This window comes from Nyctereutes procyonoides, unplaced genomic scaffold (assembly GCF_905146905.1).
Source record: "Nyctereutes procyonoides isolate TBG_1078 unplaced genomic scaffold, NYPRO_anot_genome, whole genome shotgun sequence".
Taxonomy (NCBI): domain Eukaryota; kingdom Metazoa; phylum Chordata; class Mammalia; order Carnivora; family Canidae; genus Nyctereutes; species Nyctereutes procyonoides.
The window spans coordinates 51,703,184-51,727,465 of NW_026575044.1; the positions used below are offsets into that span (position 1 = coordinate 51,703,184).

Here is a 24,282-nt window from a genome sequence, read left to right on the forward strand (position 1 = left end):
TTTTTTGTCTCAAAAAAAGAAAGGAAGGACGGAAGGAAGGAGGGTGGCAGGAAGAGATGAGGCCAGAGAAGCATATGTGAAAATGAAGGGACCGATCGGGTGGCTTTGGCAGCGTCCAGAAGGAAGTGGCCAGCACCTGGTCGGAGTGGTGTCAGCCAACGAGTGAGGTGGAGGTTTGGGGCATGCTTTGGAGCTTGAGCTGTGAGGTTATGCTGAACAAGCAACAGAAGACACAAACTGAGAGCAGAGGGAAGCGGAAGACCTGAGATGACTTCTAGGTTTTGTCTTGATTGTAGATGGTGAAATCCTACATCCATATGGCTAAGATTTGGGGAAGTACATATGATGGCAGGTGAAAATCAAGACGTCTGTTTTAGGTAGATTAACTCAGAAATACGCTGAGATTTGTATGCGAAAAAGTCAAGAAGGGAGCTAGGTGTTTGAGCTCAGCCCCCTAAACACATTTTATTTATCTCTGAACATCCAGTCTCTTATAGGGTGCTTGAAACACAATGGGTGTTTCATAATTAATGTTTACACTAATATTTTTCTTTTTTAAAAAAGATATTTATTTATTTATTTATTTATTTATTTATTTATTTATTTAAGACACAAGCAAGGAGGAAGATCAGAGGGAGAGGGAGAAGTCGACTTCCCGCTGAGCAGGGAGCCCAATGTGGGGCTGGATCCCACCAGCCTGGGATCATGACCTGAGCCGAAGGTAGATGCTTCACTAACGGAGCCCCCCAGGTGCCCCTATGCTAATATTTTTCAAGAATCAAATATATATAAAGATTCAATGTTAGAAAATGATCTAGGTTCATCTGGTTGTTCATTGGCATTGAGTTGTTTTGGGTAGATAAGGGTAGTTGTCCAATCTTGAGGTGGGGGCTGCAGGTTATAAAGATGGCTGTTTCCGTCCAAAACCTGCCATATATAAGGACTCACTAAACAAGCCTTCATTGGCAAAGTAGGTAGAGAAGTCACAGAACTGGCTTTGTGAGCTTAATGACATCCCAGGGCTCTGACCACACCTATAGGGGAGGGTCCCTGGAGGTTTCCCTGAATTAATTGCAACATCTCCGAGGCAGGATTTTATGCCTTCTAGTCAGTATTATATACTCAGAAATCCTCCTAAACTACTGGTTGGATACAGGACAAATTAGGATGAAGGCTCGGATACCCTCCGTGGAGAGGTGGGTTACAGAGCACTTGGGGTTCTCCTTGTGGCTTGCTTCAGCACGGTGAGGAGTGTCTGTGGCCACTTCCCAAATCTTGAGTAATTTTAATTTCACCAAGGAGAGCCTACTCCTAACATCCATTTTTCTATTTAAGAAGGTCATCAGTTTCGGGACAGCTGGAGCCTGGCATTGAGCCCCACATCGGGCTCCTTGCAGAGAGGCTGCTTCTCCTTCTGCCTATGTCTCTGCCTCTCTCTGTGTCTGTCATGAATAAATAAAATCTTTAAAAAGTCACCAGTTTTGCCACTAAAAACTCATCTGGACTATGCTTACCAGCCAAGCCTTGGTTGTTGATTGGGCTGTGAACAGCAGAAAGACTTGTCATGAGCTCTATGTGGAATGTGGCCTTTCTGATAAGCCAGCTAGCCACCCTGGGAGGTAAATTCCTGATAGTAAGTTACCTGGCTACCCCTAAAATTAAAGCTCAAACTAGCTGTGTACAGTTAAGTATTTCAAAGTATATGACAGCATCAATCTCGGGTACCAAGTGGAATAGAAACACATGCATGTAGTGCCAGAAGGTTCCTGGAGAAGGTGGGACCTTGGGGTTGTTCCGGCGCAGAGGTTCTTGATCTTGGCTCCACTCTGGAGTTCCCTGGGGGACTGTTTAAAGACCACACCCCAAAACAAATACCTTGGAGCTTCTGAGTGGAGACGCAGGGCTCAGGCTTCATGAAGCAATTCCCAGGTTATTTGGGTGTGTCATCAACATGAAGTTCACGCCTTAAAGGGTGGGTAGGATTCAGAAACAGCATTTGCTAGGCAGGTTCTCTTCATCTACTAGATTGTGTAATTAACAGAAGCCCCGAGGCCCATCGTCATACAGCCTCTGGCTCTGATTCCACCTTACTTGACCTCAGGATGTGAGAAAAGTCTCTTCTGGAATCATGTAGAAACCTGGGTCCCATAGCCAGATGTCTGTTCGATGGTTCAAGTTTGATTTATTCATGGGCGACACGACCTGCAAGGTATGCTTTCTGGGGGTCAAGCAAGTGGGGAGAGGCTGTGAGTTAAACTCTTTCAGGCAGGGCTCTTGAGTTTCACTCCCTAATTCTTCCCAGAAGTGTCCAGGCCGGCAGCCGCTTGGCCACCAACCCGCTGTGTTTCTTGGGGCAGGTCCCAGCTCCTGTCCGAGGGTCGGTTTTCTCACTTGTCAAATGAGAAGGTTGGACACTCGCGTCTTTGAGGCCCTTCCAGTCATGACTCCCAAAGGTCAGGGAATCACGGAGCCACAGAAAAAGAGAGGAAAAGCCAAAAAATAAACCTGGCAGTTGGGAAAAGTGTCCAGAAGAGGGCGCGAGATGCTGGGGAGAAAGCACCCCGGCCCCGGCGTCCCGGCCGGCGACCCTGGGCCGGGTCCCCGGGAGGGGCGGCGGCGGCCCGTGCAGCCTGGCTCGCAGGCCCCTCCCGGCGCCCTGCTCTTGCTCGGCCGCCCGCCCGCGCGCTCAGGCCGCTCAGCTCAGGTGCTCGGGGCGCCCTCGACGGGACCGGCTCCCGCAGCAGCGACGCCGGGGCCCTGGGCAAGCCGAACGCCACGCGGGGAGGATCGGGCTATCTGGCCGCCGTCGGGTGCTTTCGCCCCGCGTGCGGCGAAAGTCCAGCTTTTTTTTTTTTTTTTAAATATTTTTTCTTTATTTATGATAGTCACACACACACACACACAGAGAGAGAGAGAGACAGACAGACAGACACACAGGCAGAGGGAGAAGCAGGCTCCATGCACCGGGAGCCCGATGTGGGATTTGATCCCGGGTCTCCAGGATCGCGCCCTGGGCCAAAGGCAGGCGCCAAACCACTGCGCCACCCAGGGATCCTTTTTTTTTTTTTTTTTTTTTTTTTTTTTTTTAAGATGTTGTTTATTCTTGAGAGACACAGAGAGAGAGGCAGAGACACAGGCAGAGGGAGAAGCAGGCTCAGTGCAGGGAGCCCGGCGCGGGACTCGATATCAGGACTCCAGGATCAGGCCCTGGGCCGAAGGCAGGCGCCAAACTGTGGAGCCACCCGGGGATCCCCGAAGGTCCAGCTTTAAGTGAAACCCCCGCCGACGGGAACAAAGGAGGTCCGGCCTCGTGGGGGCGACAGCAAAGCGCGGGTGCCGAACCTCGCACCTCGCGGCGACGAGCAGCCCTGAGAGGGCCTCCCGCCCCGTGAGGTCCTGAGCACCCGCGGGGCCGCACACCCGAACCCGGTGTCGGGACCGCGAAGGAGCACCGGCCCGCGGCGCCGCCTCCCACCCACAGCGGCATCTGCAGAAAGACTTGTCTGGGCTCTAATTGGCTGATTCCGGGAACAGCGAACTCCCTCCCTCCCGAGAGGCGAGTTTCTCTCTTAAACAGTTTTTCTTATTAGAATGTTGTACTTATTAACCTTTGGGGTTGTCCCCTGTCTAACCCCCTCCCTGTGCTCTGAGCCCTGCCTCCACGGAGGCAGGACCAGCCTAATCTCTCTTTCGCGCGGGACAGATTTTCAAGTATTTGAAAACAGTTACAACGTCCCCATGTCTCCGATGGGGGTTCTCAGCACGCCTCACTACCCCAGGCCTTTCTCCCCACCTCCCCCTGCCAGCCTCTTCACCCCTTCCCACCTGGTAGGGCTCCCCCACCCCTCACCGCTGGCCTCCACCCCTCCTGTGAGTGCAGGAATCCAGCTGGGGCTCTGGGTCAGGGTCTCCCCGGAGCGGGAGCAGAGGAGTCATTGGTAGACCCTCATGGGCTGAGTGCTGACATAGGACAGGTGAGAAATCAACCTGTGTGGCCCTTAGGAAAACTCCGAGATGACACTAAGGAAGCGTCAAGCTGCAAGTGTTCCACAGCCTCAAGGCTGTTAATGCCCTATTAATCCCGGGACTCCAGGATCACTTCCTGGGCAGAAGGCAGGTGCTAAAACCGCTGAGCCACCGAGGGATCCCAATAACTAAAATTTTAACAAGTTTAGATATTTGTAACAGATGCAATTTTCCGCCTATCGTACACATTGTTGGCTTAAAAGTCATAAACTCTTTTAAGTGGATTCAGTGGGTTCTCACTGCCAGAGGATTCGATACCCTCTGGCTAATTAAAAAGAACCCACAAACAAGTTCCTTAAACATTCATTTTTTTAATTTCTTGAGCTTGAAATTCCCTTCCTCTTTCTCTACAGAATTTCAGTGCACATTTTTATGCTAAAAACTCTTCTAACAGGGGATCCCTGGGTGGCTCAGTGGTTTGGCGCCTGCCTTCGGCCCAGGGCGTGATCATGGAGTCCTGGGATCGAGTCCTGCATCGGGCTCCCCGCATGGAGCCTGCTTCTCTCTCAGCCTGTGTCTCTGCCTCTCTCTCGTTTTCTTTCTGTGTGTGTCTCTCATGAATAAATAAATAAAATCTTAAAAAAAAAACCCAACTCTTCTAACAACCACCCTATGATACTTACCTATAACAAAAATGTATATTTTAAACATTTCCCGTGCTCTAGTATTAACATTATCCTGAACTATCACAAATGGCATTTTTATACAACTTCAAAGATCGATTCTGTTTTCTGATAGGCAGAGGTGCTATATATTTGTTTACATGTTAATAGATGGGAAAGGAAGTTTTGTTTTTTTAATTTTATTTATTCATGAGAGACACAGAGAAGCAGAGGGAGAAGCAGGCTCCTTGCAGGGAGCCTGATGGGGGACTCGATCCCAGGACCCTAGGGTCATGCCCTGGGCCAGAGGCAGACCTCCACTGCTGAGCCCCTCAGGTGCCCCTGGACCTTTCTTATGAGAAGTAAGGAGGGAGATCTGATCATGAGACCCGCTTGTTGGCAAATGAGTATTTAGATTTGCCGGTGCTTATAGAGATTGAGGATCTGGACCTTAACTCCTTCAAAACAGGTCATGGCACAGAACTCCTTGAAGAGTCTTGGCGAACACCAGGGACCACACCCCCATAAGAGGATGGCTGCCTTGCAGGTAGGAACATTTGGGAAAGCAACTTGCCACGTGGGGGAGGAGAGAAAATTGCTGGGACGAAGTTCTTACCAATAAGAGTCATCATAGGACGCTTTCCGTATGTGATTTTATTAGTCATCTGTTGGTGTGTCACAAAGCACCCCAAAACTCAGTGGCTTCAAACAACACACACTATTGCACAGTTTCTGCAGATTCAAGACTTTATTGTCTCAGTTTCTTTAATTAGGACACAGCTTTTCTGAGTCCTCTGCTTGAGGTTGTTTCACAAGGCTGCAATCCAAGTGCCAGCTGGGACCATGATCTTCAAGTCCAAGCAAGGAATCCACTTCCACACTCACTCCTTTACCTGCTGGGGAGAGTTCCATGTGAACGAACCTCGCTGCACGAACTGGTACGTATTAAACATGAAGACTCATGGTCCGCACGTAGACCAGCTGAATTAGCTCTGCCTGGGACCCCAGAATCTTGATACACATTAACATTAAAGAACCACTGGCATAAAAGCAAGTGCTTAGGCTTGAGAGTGAGATAGTGTAGTTGAGGGCCTGCTCGCTGATCTAGAATGTTCCCTCCACCAGCCTCACCTTCCTCATCTGTGAAATAGATTTATGATTCCAACCTTCTCTATAGCGTTCTCTAGGGCTCAGACAAGATCACAGAAGGAAAGCAGTTGGCAAGTTTCCAGGGACAAAGTAAGTTTTAAGAGGTCTTTATTACTATTCAAAGGAGGGAAAGACCATATCTGATTGTGAGATTAGAAATTCACAAAGCCCTGGCCAGGAGTAGGATTCTCCTCAGGGAGGTGATTCAGTTCAGTCAGCATGAATTGAGCTTTTAATCTGTGCCAGGGAGGATGGAAGCTAGAAAGTTGGAGGCAGTTGGGGGTGGGGAGGAAGGATGCAAACAAATTAGTTTCAGATTAATGCTAGGTCCTAATGGGATGGCCAGTGTTGTCATTCTGGCAGGTGGAAAGATGCGTCTGTAGTAAGGTTAGAACTAGATTTGGGGCACCTGGGTGGCTCAGCAGTTGAGCGTCTGCCTTTGGCCCAAGGCATGACCTTGGGGTCCTGGGATCGAGTCCCCCATTGGGCTCCCTGCAAGAAGCCTGCTTCTGTCTCTGCCTGTGTCTCTCATGAATAGAAATAAAAAAATTAGATTTGAGAGTTACCAGTGTAGTGAGAGGTATAATGGGGGGGGGAGGGTGGCATGAAGAGAAGAGATTTGGGAAATGAGCCCAAATTTTGGACCATAGTTTGGAGATCTAGCAAGCAGGGTTAGAAAAGAATGTCATGAAGGTGTGGTTAGAAAGGCTGGGAAAACAAGAAGAGAAAAAATGAGAGATGCTAAGAAGGAGATGGTTTAACCTGAGGAAGGAGAGTCACGTACTGCCCCATGCTTTTTTTTTTTTTATTACAATGAGACTATTTTAGTAATATTTAATAAATGTATATTAAAGCAAAATAAACCACCCAAGTATAATGTCAAGTGTTGCACAACATTATTTAGAAGGAGCCATCAGACAGATAATAATTACGCTATCCTATATCTCTTGATATTTCCCTGAGAGCCCACGGTCATCAGGAACCATGATGCTCAAATCGTACAGTCTCCAGGCTTTTTTTTTTTTTTTTTATTGGTGTTCAATTTACCAACATACAGAATAACATGCCCCATGCTTTAGAGGGAGAAGGCAATCTCAATAGGATAGGAGTGAGTGGAACCATTTAGGAAGGAACTAATGCAGCAATTCTTAACCTTGGCTGTCATTAGAACTACCTGGGAGCTCTTAAAAATCCTTTTACCCAGGCAGGACCCCCAGAAAGTTAAATCAGAATTTCTGGGAGTGGGCGCCAGGCATCATTTGTTTTTGCAAAGGTGTAGAAAGTACTGAGAACCCGTAATTATGTTGGACTGGGTTTAAGCAGAGCCAGCTGGGACAAGCGCCTACCTCAAATGTAGCAGGAAAGGAGAACAAAGCTGCTAGTAGAGACCAGCCCACTGATGGAGCATGGTGGTGAGGCATAAAAGGTCCAGAGCAGAGGTGGGGAAGGAGCTTTATTTAGCAAAGGGGTTTCTTAACCCCAAAGGGGAGAATCCCTTAGAAAGGTGTGAAAACTGAATGCTGGCTCCACCCCCAGGCTTTCAGATTCAGTAAGTCTGACCCCTGACAATTTGTAGCTCTGACCCAGCTAATGCCAATAGCCTGGGGGGGTGGTGTGGCGTGTCACACTTGGAGATCTTCTTGGAAGGAAACTATGCTGACAGATTTCTGAGTGAGAGATAAGTGGTGGAGCCCTTTCTTTCCTGCTTCTGTCAGGGATGTGAAGAAATCCAAGGAGGGTTCTCCAAGCTTTGATCACCGCACTTGTCAACCTTGGAAGTACAATCTTCTAGGATTATGGGGGAGCTTGAAAACTCCCTCTGTTCGCCAAACAGATGTCCTGAAGGTGGGGTTCTTTGGCGGGATCTGATAAAGTTCCCTAGGAGAGTCTCCCTGAGGAGGCACAGCTGTGAGGGCCTGACAGGCCAATTAAGCAGGGGTCCTGATTCCAGCTGGAAGGGCTTACCTGGGAAGAGTTTCAGAAGCCTGTAGCTCCAGAACAATTTCTGCATCGACCGGATGCGCGCTCCAGCTGAGAAGCACCCGCAGGCTGTTCCTCATTCAGGTACAGATGCCTCCTTCAGACGCACCCAGGGCCGTTCTGCCCCGGCGCCACCTGCGTTTCCTCCGTCAACTCCCGCCGGCTACTTTCGTTTTTGGGTCAGGTTTCTTTTTTGCTGTAGGTAGAAGAGGGACTGAAGCTGCTGCAGGCAGCCAAATGCCATTAGGAAGGGGACCGAAAGGAGGCGGAGAATGGCAGGGGGATGGAGAGCGTGCACACGAGAGAGAAGGAAACGCGAATGACCATCTTCTGATGGGGGGGGGGCGGGTAGGAGTCTAGTTGGACGTCGAGGGTCAAACAGGCAAAAATAGGGAGAGAAGCTACGCATCCCACTTGCCCAGTCAGGACGTCCGCCAGGGAGTCGGTGTGGCGGAGACCCCGTGGGCATAGCCAAGTCACCTGTTACAACATCCCGTGACAGCTGAGTGTTAACCCTGAGACTGCTGAACGCAGCCGCGTGAAGTCCAGAGAATAACGTGCGGAGGCTTTCGGCCGGACTTCTATCCCCTACTTCTCCTCCTCCTCCCCTCGCCCTGCTACCTGGGCTCCTTCTCGTCTCCACTGCCCACCTCCGCCCCCCTCCGGCCCCAGCCCGCGATCGCCCGGAGGAGCCGGCGGAGCCTGCGGAGCGCGGCAGGTGCCTCCCCGGCGCGCACCTGTACTCGGCGGCCAGCAGGGGGCGGTCTGCCCCGGCTCCTCGCCCGGCCCCGCCCCCGGCCCCAAGGACCCCGCCGCCGCGGGGGCGCGGGAGGGCGCGTCCGGCCCGGCCCGGCCCCGCAGGGCTCGAAGGCGGCGGCCGCAGCGCACCGGCTGCCCGCTCCGCGCGCCGAGCTCGGGCCCTCCCTCCCGGCGCCCGCACCTCCTCCCCTACCTGAGCGGGGAGCGCCGCCGCCGTCGCCGCCTCCTCCTCCCCCGCCCGCCAGTCCTGCCCGGCCGCCGCCGCGGGAGTAAAGGTCGCGCCGGCCGAGAGCGAGCCGGCGGGGCAGGGCGTGGGGGAAGCGGCCACACGCCGGGAAAGTGTCGGCCGGCCCGGGAAGATGGCGCCAGGCGGGCTGGCCGCGGACTGAGCCGGCGGGCGGAGAGGAGTCGGGACCCGCCGCCCGGCAGGGGCGCGAGCGAGGGCCGCACGCCAGGCTCGCTGCCCGGGCTCGGGCCGCCCGCGGGGCCATGGCGGTGGGCGAGCTGTACAGCCAGGTGAGTGCGCGCCGCGCGCCAGGTGAGGGCGGGGACGAGGGCGGCGCGCCCCGGGCCCCCGGCCCTCGGGGCGCCCCCTCCTGCGGTTCCGGGAGGCTGGGGGCGCGGGGGCCGCCTGGCAGCCTCCCGCTCGCTCCCCCCCGGCGCCCAGAACTTCGGGCGGAGGAGGAAGTTTGGCCGCTCCGGGAGCGCCCTGCGCCGCCCGCGCCTGCCCCCCGCGGCTCTGCCCCCCGCGGCTCTGCCCCCCGCGGCTCTGCCCCCCGGCTCTGCCCCCGCGGCTCTGCCCCCGCCAGGGCCGTCGCTCTCCTCGCCTGGCGCTGCTGAGTTCCCCGGTCCGGGACGGGGGTCCCCGGCGGCGCCGAGCCCGGGCCGTGGAGACAGCCCCACTGCCGCCCCCCGCCCCCCGCCCCGGGCCCTGCTCTGCAGCCGCAGCTCGCAGGGCGCTCCCCCAGGCTTCCTTTGCTCCAGCGCGCCGGCGGGGGCAGCCCGAACTTCGGGGATGTTCGCACACTTGGGGGGGAGATAAGGGGACCCGACCGGCTGTTAGGGACTTGGTGGGGAGGCGGAGATGAGCAACAGGTGAGGTGGGAAATGCTCCGAGGACCTGCAGAGACCCCGGGGAAGCGCATTCTTGATTGGCTGGGGGTGGGCACCAGGAAGGCCTTAGTTACCTATGGGAAGGGGCGGAGTGTGGACTTCCTGGGTGCCAAGGTCAGCCGGGCTCTGCAGGGCTCGGCCCGCACGGCCGGGAACAGGTGCGCCTGGCTGGAGACGTCCTGCTTCCGCGGCGGTTGTTTCAAGTTCGGGGCCAGCCGCCGCCTCCCGGAGCGCCCACGGCCGGGCCGGATTAAGCACGCGCCCTTCCCCCCGTCAGGAAGTTCGGGAGATCTGCCCGCCTCGTCTGTTTCCGGGCTGCGCCCCGGGGGACTGCGCCCCGGGCGTCGGTGCGCGTGCGGAGCGGGTGCGGGCGGTGCGGGGCGCGGGATCCTGGCGCGGCCCGCAGGTCTGGGCGGGGGGGGGGCGGGGCTGGCTCCGCCTCTCACCTGGATGCTGCGCGCGTGGCGAGCTCCGCAGCCGGGTGGGCCGCTCGCCCCGCGGGGCGGACTTTCTCCCCGCTCCTGCGGAAGAGCGAGCTGAGCGGGGATGACACGGAGGCGGTGGCCTGGCTGGGGATGGGGGTAGCTGCAGCCTCGGCGCCCGCGTCCGTGGCCCCAGTTGCGGGGGGGCTGCAGCTTCTGGAAAGGAGGGAGGAGGGAGCAAGGAGCGGGGAAGGGGGGCGGGGTTGGTGAGCGGCTCCGGGACTCGGGCTTTGAAAAGTGCCCCGCCCGCTTCAGCCTGTGGGTCTTGGCAGGAGCCCCCAGAACTCCAGCTCTTCGCCGGCGGTAGCAGGGTGTCAAGCCCTCCGACTAGAGCCTGGTTCCGGCGAGGCCGGGGGTGGGTGGGGTGGGGGGCGGGGCAGGGGTTTCAGGGGACCTGACCTGGGCTTGGATGGTAAAGCCTCGCAGTTCTGTTCAACCCCGGGGTGCACCGGGCCCGCCGGCCGCCCGACGACAAGAGCGCCCCAGCGACCGAGCCTGCGATACGGCAAGGCCTTTCATCAGATAACTGCTGTACTACGTGAAGCTGATAGTTAACTGGATAAATCTGTGACTCCTGAAGCCTTGATCTTGAAAAACATTGGATTGCTTTTAAAGACCCTACTTTCGGGCAGCCCGGGTGGCTTAGCGCCGCCTTCCGCCCAGGGCGTGATCCTGGAGTCTCGGGATCGAGTCCCACGTCGGCCTCCCTGCATGGGGCCTGCTTCTCCCTCTGCCTGTGTCTCCAGCGTGCGCGCTCTCTTATGAATAAAAAAAATCTTTAAAGACCACGCTTTCAGGGGAAAACACTTGATATTCTTGTTGGAAACGAGTATATTGCCAGCTATAAATGAGCGTATGGTATGTTAACTGTTAGAAATGAATCCTAGTGGGCATCCCTGGGTGGCGCAGCGTTTGAGCGCCTGCCTTTGGCCCAGGGCGCGATGGAGCCTGCTTCTCCCTCTGCCCCTCTCTCTCTGTGTGTGACTATCATAAACAAAAACAAAACAAAACAAAAAAAGGAATCCTAGTGGAAGTCTGCGCCCAAGTTCAGGGGTAACTTTCTGGGCTTTTACTAAGGATATAACTACCCTATGAAAATGTCTCAAGGACACATGAGTCACCTATTGTGGTTTCGTGGGTGTGAGGGTTTGACACCACTCAAAGTATTAGAACGTGTTCCTAGGGCTAGGGGGGTTTCACCTGTCCATGTTGGTGGGTTTCTAGTCCTTAATCACTTTGTTTATGAATCTGAAATTGAGACTTTTTGTGACCCAGCCAGTAGCTTCCAGATTGAATTTTGAGCAATTGTTCTTGTCAGTTAAACATGCTTTGCTATGAGAAGCAGTTGTATTGTTTTCCAACCATTATCACCCTACTTGCTAGGCTGGATTCTCTGTATGCATATGAATAATAAAGTACATAGAGAAATTGTGCCTGCTGCTCAGATTCATTTTCTTAGGGGGATGATTTGTTCATCTTGGCATATTAAAGCAACCAATGTTCCCCCTTTTAACCTGCTAGGCCGGTCTAACATGGTGACTGCTGGACCCAGGCACGCACTGTCATGTATTATGCATGATAGAAATAATTATCCATTATGTCAACAGCATTTATAAGTGGGGTGGAACTATTAAAGCCTTTTAGAACTATACCTGTTGCTTTAGTGATCTAGTTGGGAGGTATGATTGGAAGGAGACCTTCAAGTGCATAAATTAACCTGAAGGTACAGTTTCAGGTAAGAACTTAGTATATTAGCCTATTCCTATTTATCCAAGACAAGACTCCCTTTCTTTCCCTCCCAGGTTACTGTTTTCTTGTTTGCCTATCTGCACACTCCAACTGGAGGCTCCATGCTATGTGAATTATTATTTTTGGAGTCCTTAGTCCTTGACAAAGGTCACATCCCATTACCTAAGAACACACCTGTGTTCAGAAGACCCAACCCCTCACCTTTGAGAAGTGGCTTTCTCTGTAGTGAGTCTTTTCTGGAAGGGAAAAAAAAAATTAGTCCATGCCAAGACACTTTGAGGGTGATGTCAAGGTGAGTCAGCTTCAACTCCTAAAGAAAGCTGGAGCTGATGATGGGGGATCATGTCACAAGTGGCATGTATGTAGCAAAGTATTCATACTGTCTTTTCCTGTGGGTTGGAAACACGAGCTCATTGGATTTGTCCAGGTCCCAGGTGTGTACAAGCATGGGAAGTACAATTGGATCTTGATATTGCAGGAAATAGTCTATTTTTCATGCAGAATAACCCTTCTATGAACCTTGTTGTTTTGGACCAGTCTTTCAGGATGCTGTCTTGACTTTTAGTCAGGGTGACTGGGAAATCACCAGATAAACCAGTACCTTCCAATAACCCCTTCTCTGGTTGGCCTTTCATAAGTGGTGTCTGAGCAGTTTGAGTGCTGCTAGTTCACTGGTGGATCCAGCCTATGTGTGTAAATGGTGGCTTTGTCTTGGTCTTTCCCTGTGCAGCTGGTAGTGCGGGTTTGTGCCAGGTGTCAGCCTGTAGGCAGCAGGAGCCTCCTGCCTCTACCCACCCTGCATCACTGGAGGCACTAATGATTCAGACTCCTGTTGGTGCCCCAGTGATATTTCAAAAAAGTGACAGTCGAGACCTGAGTGGTAGCAGATGCTGGTAGTGCTCCTCTGCAGGCCCTAGAGTCTTCTCCTGAACTCGTGCTGGTGCTTGCTCACTCTGGATAGCACGTGTTTCTCAGAGGTTCCTGGAGCCTGGGAATGCACCCCCCCTCCCTGCCCCAGGATGGACCTGTAATCCATGGGAGTAGGGACCTTTAACCCATGGGAGTAGAACAGCTGTAGTTTCCAGACCCTGACCTTGGGAACGGGACTGCCCACAGAGCTGTGCAGGAGGAGCTGAAGTTCCTCTGCTTGAATTTTGCTGAATATCACACCCCTGCTTGCCTCCTTTCACCTCCCCACCTCCCTACCTCCCCACCTCGGGAGCAATGCCTAATGGAATACCTGGACAGGAATCTTCATCTTTTGGATCTGAGGACCATGGTGAAACCAGACAAGGGCTCTGGTTTCCTTTGGTTCTCTGAAGCCTTGTGCCAATGCACAGAGGCCATTGGCCTGCTCCTCCCCTCCCCCCTTCCTCCTTGCTGCTTTCTCTGCCTTGCCCACTCTTTCCTGCCTGCTTCCCTTCCTCAGATGGGCCTATAAAGCCAATGGGCTCTTCTTGGCTCTGCTGGTGAGCATTAGAATTCCAGTGTTCAGATGCAAGTTGTTACGGGTTCACCGGGCACATTCTCTGCCTATTACCTGTATGCCCTACCCCAATGCCTTGTTTGTAGAGTTCTTGTCCTGCCTCTTTTTTTCCCAGGTAGGTTGAGCCCATCTGGAGAGCGGAGGCCATCGCAAACATTTTTTTGGAGCCTCCAGTGTGTTTAGCATGGTGCCTTATACTTAGAGATACTTGAGAGCTTGTCCCCTGGATCTTAAATCCCCGTGTGCCAAGTCCTGCTGGAACTTCCTTATAGCCCATTTCCCCAATGTGAACACCTCACTTAAGCACAGCCTGGTTGTTGAAACTGGGAAATTCCTACAGCACTAACTTGTCTGTGAACTTCCCTGGAAGTTCCCCAGTTTTTCCACTGATGGCCTTTCTCTGGGCCTGGGTGCCTTCAAGAATTCATGGTTAGCATCCTAGCTCCCTTGATCTCCAATTAGGGACCATTTCTTCTCTTTTACATGTTGGCAGTTTGAATATTGGCCAGTTATCTTGTAGAATGGCCTCGATCTGATGGAGTCTCCTGCTTATGTGGAGTTTACAAATTTTTGTTAAGAAAACTTCGGAAGTGATGGGCATGTACCTCCTGAGGTGCTTCACTGTCAGCGTGTCCCACTTCTGATGGTATCCCTTCCATCCTTTGGTGAAAGTGATATCCATCGGTTTCCTTTTATTGAGTGTTTACATACCAAGATTTGGGTGCTGGGTATGCCTCCTGTTTTTTATAGCCACTTAGGGATTATTGAGCCTAGAATTCAACAGATGTTTGATTATGTGGGCAAGGGCAGGAAGAGTCAGTGATGACCTTGAAGTTTCCATCTTGAGGGTGGACAGAAAAGTCAGGATGGGGCAAGGAATCCTGTGATGGTGTGTTGTCTTGTTTTTGGTTTTCTGTGTGTGTATGTGTTTCTTTTGGTACCTGTTTGGGGTGATACTTTCTGCTTAGATGAACTTTGAGGTTCTGTGAACTTAAAGGAGAAATGGGGGTTCTTGCAAATAAGAAGAATGGGTGAGATATTTTCTCTAAATGCGAGTCTTACAACAGGATCTTCATAAAGTTCAGATCATGACCTTGGTGTGGGCCGTCCTAGCCTCTGGTCATGATTTTGGTATGGACTATTCTGGGTATGTGGTTAAATGCTCAGCTCTGATGCTAGAATAGATGCATTCTGAGCCTTTTTTTTTTTTCCCCTTAATCTGGGATGGTACCTGCGTCATAAGATTCCTGGAGGATCACATGCTCTAACATGTGAAGGTACTGCCTAGTGCAGCTTCTGGCAGGCTGTCCAGGCTTAAATGTTGATCGGCTTGTTTACCCTTGAGTCGTAGTGTTGTGTGGTGGCATTTTTGCCTGAGCCTAAAAGGTTCACTCTCCCCCTGGCCCCTGGGGAAGGAGCAAGAGTAGTTTGAAAGAATTTTTCTTTTTTAAGATTTTAGTCATGAGAGGCACAGAGAGAGAGAGGCAGAGACCCAGGCAGAGGGAGAAGCAGGCTCCTCGCAGGGAGCCCCGAGACTCCCAAGATCACGCTTTGGGCTGAAGGCAGGCACTAAACTGCCGAGCCACCCAGAGATCCTCTTATAATAAGTTTTCAATGTAAGCTGTGTTTTCTGGTCTTTTATTAGTTTTTAAGGGAAGTTTAAAAAGCATTTTCACCATACCTTTTTTGTTGGTACAAATGATTATTGAAACAATTCCTACAATGTGGGAAAGGCAAAGGCTCTGTTAATCCCTTTTCCAGAAACTGCTATTGTTGATTACTTATGATTTCCAGACCTGCGTTGTTCAATAGGGTGCTCCTGAGCACTTGAAGTGAGGCTGGCCCAAATGGAGTTGAACTGAAAGTGTAAAAACAAAACACACCAGACTTTAAAGACTTAGGGCCACTGGGTGGCTCAGGGCATGATCCTGGGGTCTTGGGACTGAGTCCTGCATCGGGCCTCCCGCAGGGAGCCTGTTGCTCCCTCTGCCTGTGTCTCTGCCTCTCTGTGTCTCATGAATAAAATATTATTTTAAAAGACTTGATACAAAAGATGAATGTAAAATATCTCCTTTATATTACTGTTGATTAAATGTTGAGATACTTTGGATGTATTGGGCTAAAGTATTTGGTTCACCTTTTTTATTTTTTGGGTTCACCTATTTTTAACAGGGCTACTAGACAATTTCAGATTCCACGTGTAGTTTGCTTTGTTTTTATTTGGCATCACTGCTATATTGGGATCATGCCACAGATTGTACTCTAGATCTTAATCTATGCTTTCCATCTTCTGTAGCATATAAAGGTAATTTTAGCATTTAATGGCTATTTAATAGCATATTATGGATTTACCATAATGTTAACTGTTCAGTTTTTTTAAAAAGATTTTATTTATTTATTCAGAGAGAGAGAGAGAGAGAGAGAGAAGCAGGCTCCATGCAGGGAGCCTGACGGCGGGACTCGATCCTGGGACACCAGGATTACTCCCTGGGCTGCAGGTGGCACTAAACCGCTGAGCCACCGGGGCTGCCCTTAACTGTTCAGTTTTGGTGAACATTGAATTGTTAAAATTTTTTGAGGGACGTCTAGGTGGCTCACCGGTTGAGCACCTGCCTTCAGCCCAGGGCGTGATTCTGGGTCCTGGAATCGTGTCCCACCTGGGGCTTCCTGCATGGAGCCTGCTTCTCCCTCTGCCTTTGTCTCTGCCTCTCTGTCTCTCATGAACAAATAAAATCTTACAAAAAAAAATTTTTTTTTAATCATGAAACCTGTTGCAGTACCCCTTTTTTTTTCCTTTTAAATATTAGAATTGCCATATGATCCAGTAATCCCACTACTGGGTATTTACCCAAAGAAAACAAAAATTCAGGGGCAGGATAACTAATACCAATGGAGTCCTTTTTGAGCCAGGTTATTTCTAAGTGCTGTGTATTAGTAACTCCTCCCCATCACAAGTGGGGGAGCTCAGCCTACGTGATTTGCTGGAAGCGGTACTCCTCTTCCAGAGGGAAGTATGACCACCGTGCCTGACCCTGACACCCTCCCCCCACAGCAGGTACTGCGCTCAGTGTCTAAGGAGCAGGCATGTTCTGAGACGCCCACAGGGAGCCAGGCTCAGTGCTCGGGGAGGCCCTCCCCTGTTGCTCCTCTATCTGAGCCTGCTGGCCAGGCAGGGACCTGGAAGCCGAGCTGCCGTCCTGCCCCAGGCTCTCTGCTCAGCCATCTCGGCCAAGGCCTCTCCTCAAGCGTCTGTAGACCCAAATCATCTTCCCTCGTAGTGGGGGTGCTTACCAGGGGCTTTGACAAAGGGCCTCAGGAGCCACCTGCAAGCAGGGGTGTTTCGGGTGGGCCCCAGGAGGTGAGGCTTCGTGTTGTCTGCCATGGTGTGGAGGGGTGCTGGTAAGACCTTACTAATTTGCTGTGGGAACCCTCAAGCTTCTAGATCTGATCTCCAGCTTAATAGCTCATTATGCTCCTCCTAACATTTATTCCCTGGGTCACAAACTACCGTCCTAGCACAAAGGATTCTGATGCTGACTGGGCCCTACAGGCTTTTCTCTCCCTCACTGAAGTTTGAGGAGGGAACGAAGGGGCCCATCATGCAAAGCTAACGATTTTTTCCAGATATTGCCATTATAAAATTCAAATGTGTTGTGACGTGAAACCCTAAAAGTGAACAAGAGCATCCAGATGCTTTCTACATGGAATCCAAAGACTTCCCTTATAATCTCTGCAGCAAATTCAGGTCCCCTGGCTTAGAGACCAGCCTCTGCAAGTAAACCTACTGGAGAGAATTCCAGTTCCATCTGTATTCTGACCCGGGTACTGGTCATTTTTGGAGAAGGTGAAAAGGTAAAATCCCTGAACTGGTGAACTGTACTGTATTCAGCTATTTGTGTGCCCTGGCACCTCACTCGAGACCCGTTTCTCTTTTGGTAACTGGCCACCAGACCCCAGTACGGTCTTGCCGATGATAGGACACATGCTTAGAATGTATTACCTCAATTTACGTGCTGCTAGTGGCACTGAGTGCTTTAGAGGCGAGTACAACAGAATGCCACCACTTCTATGAATTGCTGACATTGGCAAAATGCACGGTGGTGGTGCAGAGTGTACACATGATGGAAGGTGAGGGTGGGGGAGCCTGAGTGGCAGAAACCTGGGAGACGGTGGGGAAGTGGGAGTGGGCCGTTTGTAGTCCGTTGGATTGCCTGCTGAGGTCAGAGCTGTTCATTACTGTTTCACCACTTGACATGTCCAACTGATTCTGCTGAAAATAGGAGTTATAAAGCCAAATCTTATAAACCTTTGAAGTAGCTGATTCTGGATTCCTTTTCTCCTGCATGTGCGGTTGATGGTTGTATGTGTATTTTCCCTCCCTCAGAATGAATCTTCTGGGGTGCCTGGGGGGCTCCAGAGCATCTGCCTTCAGCTCAGGGCATGACCCTGGGGTCCTGGGATTGAGTCCCGCTTTGGGCTCCCTGCGGAAAACCTGTTCTCTTTCTGCCTGTGTCTCTGCCTCTCTGTCTCATGAAGAAATAAAATCTTCTTCTTTTTTTTTTAATTTTTAATTTTTAATTTTTATTTATTTATGATAGTCACAGAGGGAGAGAGAGAGAGGCAGAGACACAGGCAGAGGGAGAAGCAGGCTCCATGTACCGGGAGCCCGACGTGGGATTCGATCCCGGGTCTCCAGGATCGCGCCCTGGGCCAAAGGCAGGCGCCAAACCGCTGCGCCACCCAGGGATCCCCAAATAAAATCTTCTTAAAAAGAAAAATGAATCTTGTGCTCCCATCCCTCCGTTCCCATGATCCAGTGTTTGCTTACTGTAGGGACTCGGTGCGTGCTGTGGAATTGCTTTGAAGCCCACTGGTCCTCTCCTCCTGTTTCTGGCTGTGGCACTTGGAGAAAAGGCCCCCCCCCCCTTTTTTTTCCACTAAGGGGCCAGCTTTTTACTATAACCCTTTCTCCTGTCCGTTTTGGCTTTTGGCTTCGGGTACCCAGTGGAAAGACCCATCTGTTTCCTCTGGCACTAGCTGGAACTCACGAATGTGGAGCCCCTGTCAGGAGATAATTAAAAAAAATTTTTTTTAAATTACTGTGCCTAAAGGCTTAGCACAAGGTGTGAATGTGGACTAACAGTGAAGTCACATTTGTGGACATGAAACCTAATCTGACTGCCTTGTTTTGAGTATCCTAATCTATGCACAATTAGGTTCACAATTTTTTTTTTGCCTTTCCTAAGATTGTCATCTACATTAAAAGCATGATCTCCTTTTATTCCCAATTAACTCCACTTGATTATTACATTAAAAGCATGATCTCCTTTTATTCCCAATTAACTCCACATGGCAAATGTCCATGAGTCCTGATGGAGGCTGGGGGCAAATACTGATCTTCATCCTTCCTGTGAGCTCAAACAAAGCAAGTGGCTTTCAGGAGAGACTTGATGCATCAGGAAAGAAAAATTAGTCTTTGTCTTCCCTCACACAGGTGATCTCCAGTCTTTCTCTGAATATTGATCCTTTAGATTCATCACTAAGCCAGCAAGTGCTCAGGGTACCTGCTACCTGCTGGGTTATAGGTCACAGCCCATCCCTGCAAAGGAGTCTTTTGACCTTGCGTTCTTCTAATTGGGGGTTCGTTTGTTGGATGAATAAGCTTGAAGAAGGTATTCGTACCCAAGGAGATAAATTGCTTTATCTCATCAGATTTAATAATTTTCAATTTGCCTATACTCACTAATGAGGGCTAATGTTTGTTTATAAAATGAGGACAGTGAATGTTTCCTCATTTCTGAGGAAACTAGTTTCTTTGCTGTCAAACTGCTTGATCTTTTGTCTCTTTGTGTGTATATATGCGTGTAACTATAACAAGCCGTGCATACCAAGACGATGAGAATGCCCTTAAAACATAGGACCCGACATGTTGGTCATAATCTATTTGAATGGGTTCTGCTACAGGGTGGTCTTTGCAGAGGTGCCAGGAAGCGGGAGCTCATCAATACCTCTCCTGAAATTGGCTTCAGATCCGATGTGTTCTTCTTTCCTTCTGGGGTGGTGATCTCCCTACGCCTGGTAGGGAGGCCTTCCTGGAGATATTCAGGAGTTACTCTAAGGAGTAGGCTGGTTGAGTAACATAGGTGTTCACTGACCTGTGTTTCTCTTATAGACTAACTTGAAGGTATTGATGCCAGCTTTTTTGTGGCCGTCTATGAACTGTCATCCTTAAGAGAGTTGGACTTCGAATAATCTCAGTGGATCAGTGTAGAGCCTCTGCGGCTGTCAGGAAGACACTTGTTAGAATGTGGCCTCTGTTGGATTAAAAATCTTAAGGCTCGCGGTGCCTGTGTGGCTCAGTCTGTTGAGCATCTGACTTTTGATCTCACAAGTGTGTTTGAGCCTGCGTTGTTTAAAGGCTCAAAGAATTTTACAGTCTTACTGACTTACAGTCCCTCTTATATGTATGTCAACATAATACACGGACATATAATTGCCTCAATGCTATCATCAGTATAATAGCATTACCTACTGATTGAAAAATCAAGGGGCACCTTGCTGGCTCAGTTGGTTGAGCTCAGGTCATGGCCTCTGGTTCCTGGGATAGAGCCCCACATTGGGCTCCCTTCTCAGCGGGGAGCCTACTTCTCCCTCTGTTTCCCCTGTTTGTGCGAGTTCTTTGTCAAAAAAATCTTAAAATCAAGTGGAAAGCCCATGCCACCTAATTCCCTAAAATGCTCTTTGTAGGCAGGATGTTAGCCACTCAGTATAACAAAGGAAGGTGGAATAGCTTTATTCGCAATAGTCCAAAAGAAAAGCAAGCCAGTGTCCATCATGGATGAGCAAAATGTGGCATGTCCACATGGTGAAGTAATATTCAGCCTTAAGGAAATTCTGATGCATGTTGGTCATGGATGAACTTTGAGGGCATTACCAGTGACAAATACCTTAAGACTCCACCTGCATGAGAGGTACCTACAAGAGTCTGATTTAGAGACAAAGTAGAATAGTGGTTGCAAGAAGGAGAGGATAGTCAAGTGTGGTGGTTTTACTGGTACAGAACTTGTTTTGCAAGCTGGGAAGTTCTGGAGCTGCATGGTGGTTGTGGTTAGATGATAATGTGATGGTACTTCATGTTACCAAACTGTACACTTAGAGGGTGAAGATGGTAAATCTTTGGTGTATCATACCACAGTCAGGCTGAGGGCAAGAAGAGGAACAGGGAAAATAGAAGAGCATCACTGTTAGACTGGTTAGAGCTGGATTTGAGCACTGATTCCTCATTTAGCAGCTGTGTGCCTTTAGGGAACGACTCAACCTCTAGGCTGTTACATGTGAAATGGGTAAAAAGCTAGAACAACCCTCAAAGGCTTGCTGATGCGACACAATGGGAATGTGTCTTTTGGGAAGCTATAGTTCAGTGCAGAGCAATGTAAGGGTGATAGCGTGAGGGCTTGCAAGGGTGTTTGGGGTGCTGATTCACTGGTTCTAGTTCCTCTGTGTGAGGCAGCCAGCCTTACATTGGGCTCTAAACTAGCAAAGCACCAGCATTGGAGATGCTCTAGGGCTGTGTTTGTGCCTCTCCTTTTTTAGGTGTGGGGAGGGAACAAAAGGAGTCTGAAGGTCTTAAGTGGAAGGCTACTTATCCTCTCAACCTAAAGCACCAGACCTAACTGTTCTGTAGCTTACAATTGTGGGGTTTGCCCCAGATTGTACTAAGAGCATTCCACCATGACCTCCTCACAGGATGCCTATGTCTGTCTTTAGCCCTTCCTGGTACTTAGCATATTCGGCTATTATGGTTGCTAGGGGGCTTCAAGATGTTCTGTTGAAAGGATGCTCTCTTAGGAGCTAGGCTTAGCTGAGTATCCCAGCCCAACATGCCAGTGCAGTATCTGGCAGCAAGAGAAAGGATCGTGAGCTTTGAGGCTTTAGGAACCAGGTTATCCTGTCAGCAGTGGCAGCGCTGCATTTCCTTCTACACTGATTCCATCAACAGGACTCAGTTACTCTTGGCTTGTGTTTTTTGTTTTTTGTTTTTTTTTTTTTGTCTTCTCTTGGCCTGGGGTCAAGTACCCCTTGACGAATCTCCAGGACTGGTTTAGATTGGCTGTAAGATCTATAGCAGGTTGGCTCTTGGTCCCGGCAATAATAACAAAAGCTCTGAAGCACTCATGGAGAGTGGCTGGCCCCCTGATTGGTTGTTCCCAGGCAGGTTTGGCATCCTAGGCCCATAGACCTTTCAAAGATGGCGGTCCCTGGGAACACTGTGCTTCCCTCTGAAGAGGCTGTGGGTGTTGCAGGTACTAGAGCGATAGTTTTCTCGGTGTGTAACAGAAAGAGCCGGAGAGCTAGTGTAAGTAGAGATGCTGCATATCACTCCCATAGAATAGCATTTCAGAGATTGGTCCTGTGCTTGGTTTCCTTTCTTGCTAGATCATGGCTACTATGGTACTTGCATCTTTTGAGTTTTTAATTGGGTTTTTTTGACTAGCAATCCCCTGCCTTGGATTCTGATTGCAGCTTCCACATCTACTCTAATCTGAAACCCTGTAAGTAGTGCTGGGGATATATGGGCCTGAACACCTATTATAAATAGTCCCATAATACATGGTGTTCTTGGATTGCCTCCCTCTCCTCTATTAAGTGTTCGAAGGCCCCCCTCCTCCTCCAGCTCTCTCCATTCCTTCCTAGCCTCCCATTCCTTAACCTTAATCCATTCTTAATAAGGGCTCCAGGGATCACCTACCACATGCATCCCTGATGTCTGACTGGGTGCATGAACCAGAACTCCACCCAACAGGCTGTTGGGTGTTTTTCATGATGCTCAGCCAGGCAGAGCCTCCTCACTGAATGGGGCAGATGCTTGGGGTGTCCCTCTGACCATACTCAGGTTGCAGTGTGAACCCTCTCAGAAATCAAACTGCCTAAATGCTGGCCAAAGACTAGTGTGTCCATGGTGGTAAATAACACCAGTAGCCCCAGAACCGTAGCCTATATCTAGTGACGTAGCTGAGCACCAGCCTGGCAGCTAGTTAGGCCGTAACTGTTTTCTACTTGATCTCACTCGGTAAGTCAGCTCTTGATGCTAGAGGTTGAAATCTTGCCTTCTGCTTCTTGTGCTTTGCCAGGGGTTCAGTGGTAGCAGGTCCTTGCTGAGCTAGGTTTATGCTTCTCTGGTTTGTTTCTGTTTAATCACCTTGCAAGGTGGACACCTTAAATAGTTGTAACTCTTCACCTACGACTAGTTCGCTGTGGCAGACAGTGGTCAGTATTTGGTTCATGGTACCAACCCGGGGAAGCTGACAGCTTTGCATCCTACTCGAGCAGAGCTATGCAGGTGGAAGGTGAAATCGATTCCACTTCATGCCTGGTTGGGCTGTGAACTCCATGTGTGTCTGGAGCTCGACTGGAATTGCCCAGGCCCTGTGCCTGAGAGGTCTTCCATTCTTACTGGGTTGGGCAGTGTGGTGCAACAGATGCAAATATTAAAGAATCTTAGACACAGTGCTGAGCATGCAAGGTGCATAAGAGCTGGCCTCCCTTACTAAGGAACAAACAGTTCGGTGGAGTAAGTGATGTCAGAAGATGGTGGATTAAGAGGGCATCTTACCAAGACCACAGGGGTGGTGGGTGGTGGTTCCCGCTCAGCCAGTGGCAGCTCCTGGTGCTTGCTACTGCACGAGAGCAAGTCTCACCTCTCACTCCTTGTGAGTGCCTCGGTGTGCCTATCTGTCTCCTGCCTCTGAGGGTTGAGGAAGGCTGCTATCCAGTCTAGAGTCAAACTTTCATGGGTGGGGGGTGAAGATCAGAATCCCCTCACCTGAGAGTGTTACCCACCAGAGCTGTTTCCTCCTTTGAGCTGTTCAGAAGTGCTCACTAGAAAGGGAGCCTTTTTTCTTTTTTCCTACCAAAAACTGCTCTTTTCTCTAGTCTCGGGCTCCCAGACTGGGAGTGGAATGTAGGGTTGGCAGCTTGAGTGGACAAGGCCAGATAGGGCTGACATGTTGTTTGCATTGTCCTTGAGGACAGACCTCCTCAAATAAGGACCTAAAAGTGATTCCTATGAGTTACCATGCCACTCGAGGAGGAAGGCAAAGATGGGAGTATGCAAAAATCTAAATGGTGGCTATAAGAGTTGGCTTATACTGAATTATACTGTATCCTTTTAAGAAGTTCCTCCAGAAAAATAAATTCCTTTGCAGCATAAACACAGTAATGCCCAAAGCATGGAAAAACATTTGCATGAGTCTTTGTGGGGTGCTCTCCATGACAGTGAGCTAGTGGTGCCCCTGATCTTACTGTGTCATCCTTTGTTGGCGCTTATTCTTTTATTTTTTTTTTTTAAGATTTTATTTATTCAGAGGCAGAGACACAGGCAGAGGGAGAAGCAGGCTCCATGCAGGGAGCCCGACCTGGGACTCGATCCTGGGTCTCCAGGATCATGCCCTCGGCTGAAGGTGGCACTAAACCACTGAGCCACCGGGGCTGCTGTGCTGGCGCTTATTCTTATGGACAAAGTTAATTCTGTTCCAACTTTCCTTTTTTGTAAGATGGCTTTATTTCCATAAACTAGGATTATCTTGATTTACATAATCATTTTAGTTTTACTCTTTCAACTTTGTTTTAAACAGGGGGGGTCATAGGTTTTCAAAGCTCAGTGCTCGTAATCTCCTTTAGAGTAACACTTCTTTTCCTAAATAAGCATTAACCATGGTTAGTCTGGTGCTGTACTGACCTGGCTTAGAGACTTTAGCCACAGCCAGGAACACACAGGCAAGCAACGTGAGCCAGAACTTCCACTTGGGATGATAAATGACAATAAGTATATGATTGTCCAGCAGGTATAAAAATCACTGCAGCTTCTAGAAAAGGATCATGTTACTGAGTTTATGAACTATAGTGAGATTGCTATCGCATCAGCCTCTTTATGACC

The 24,282-nt window shown here is 50.2% G+C and overlaps 1 protein-coding gene and 1 long non-coding RNA gene across 4 annotated transcripts in view; one reads left to right on the top strand and one right to left on the bottom strand.

Moving 5' to 3' along the window:
- The first annotated feature begins 2,013 nt into the window (after positions 1–2,013).
- Positions 2,014–24,282, top strand: part of MYO5B (myosin VB) — a 332,476-nt gene continuing 310,207 nt past the window's right edge. Inside the window, exons 1-4 of one of the 3 annotated variants that reach the window (XM_055324565.1) lie at positions 2,014–2,209; positions 3,091–3,556; positions 5,098–5,175; positions 5,402–5,566. In XM_055324565.1, coding sequence (XP_055180540.1) covers positions 5,101–5,175; positions 5,402–5,566 — 240 coding nt within the window. In that variant the 5' untranslated portion in view covers positions 2,014–2,209; positions 3,091–3,556; positions 5,098–5,100. Of the gene's footprint in view, positions 2,210–3,090; positions 3,557–5,097; positions 5,176–5,401; positions 5,567–8,582; positions 9,033–24,282 lie in introns of those variants that run through there. The other 2 variants (XM_055324564.1, XM_055324566.1) reach the window with 2 other exon arrangements.
- LOC129509137 (uncharacterized) lies at positions 5,426–10,036 on the bottom strand. Its single transcript, XR_008664276.1, has 3 exons — positions 9,704–10,036; positions 7,743–7,953; positions 5,426–5,524 (listed from the first exon to the last, which is right to left on the bottom strand). It is a non-coding gene; the product is annotated as an uncharacterized LOC129509137 (long non-coding RNA).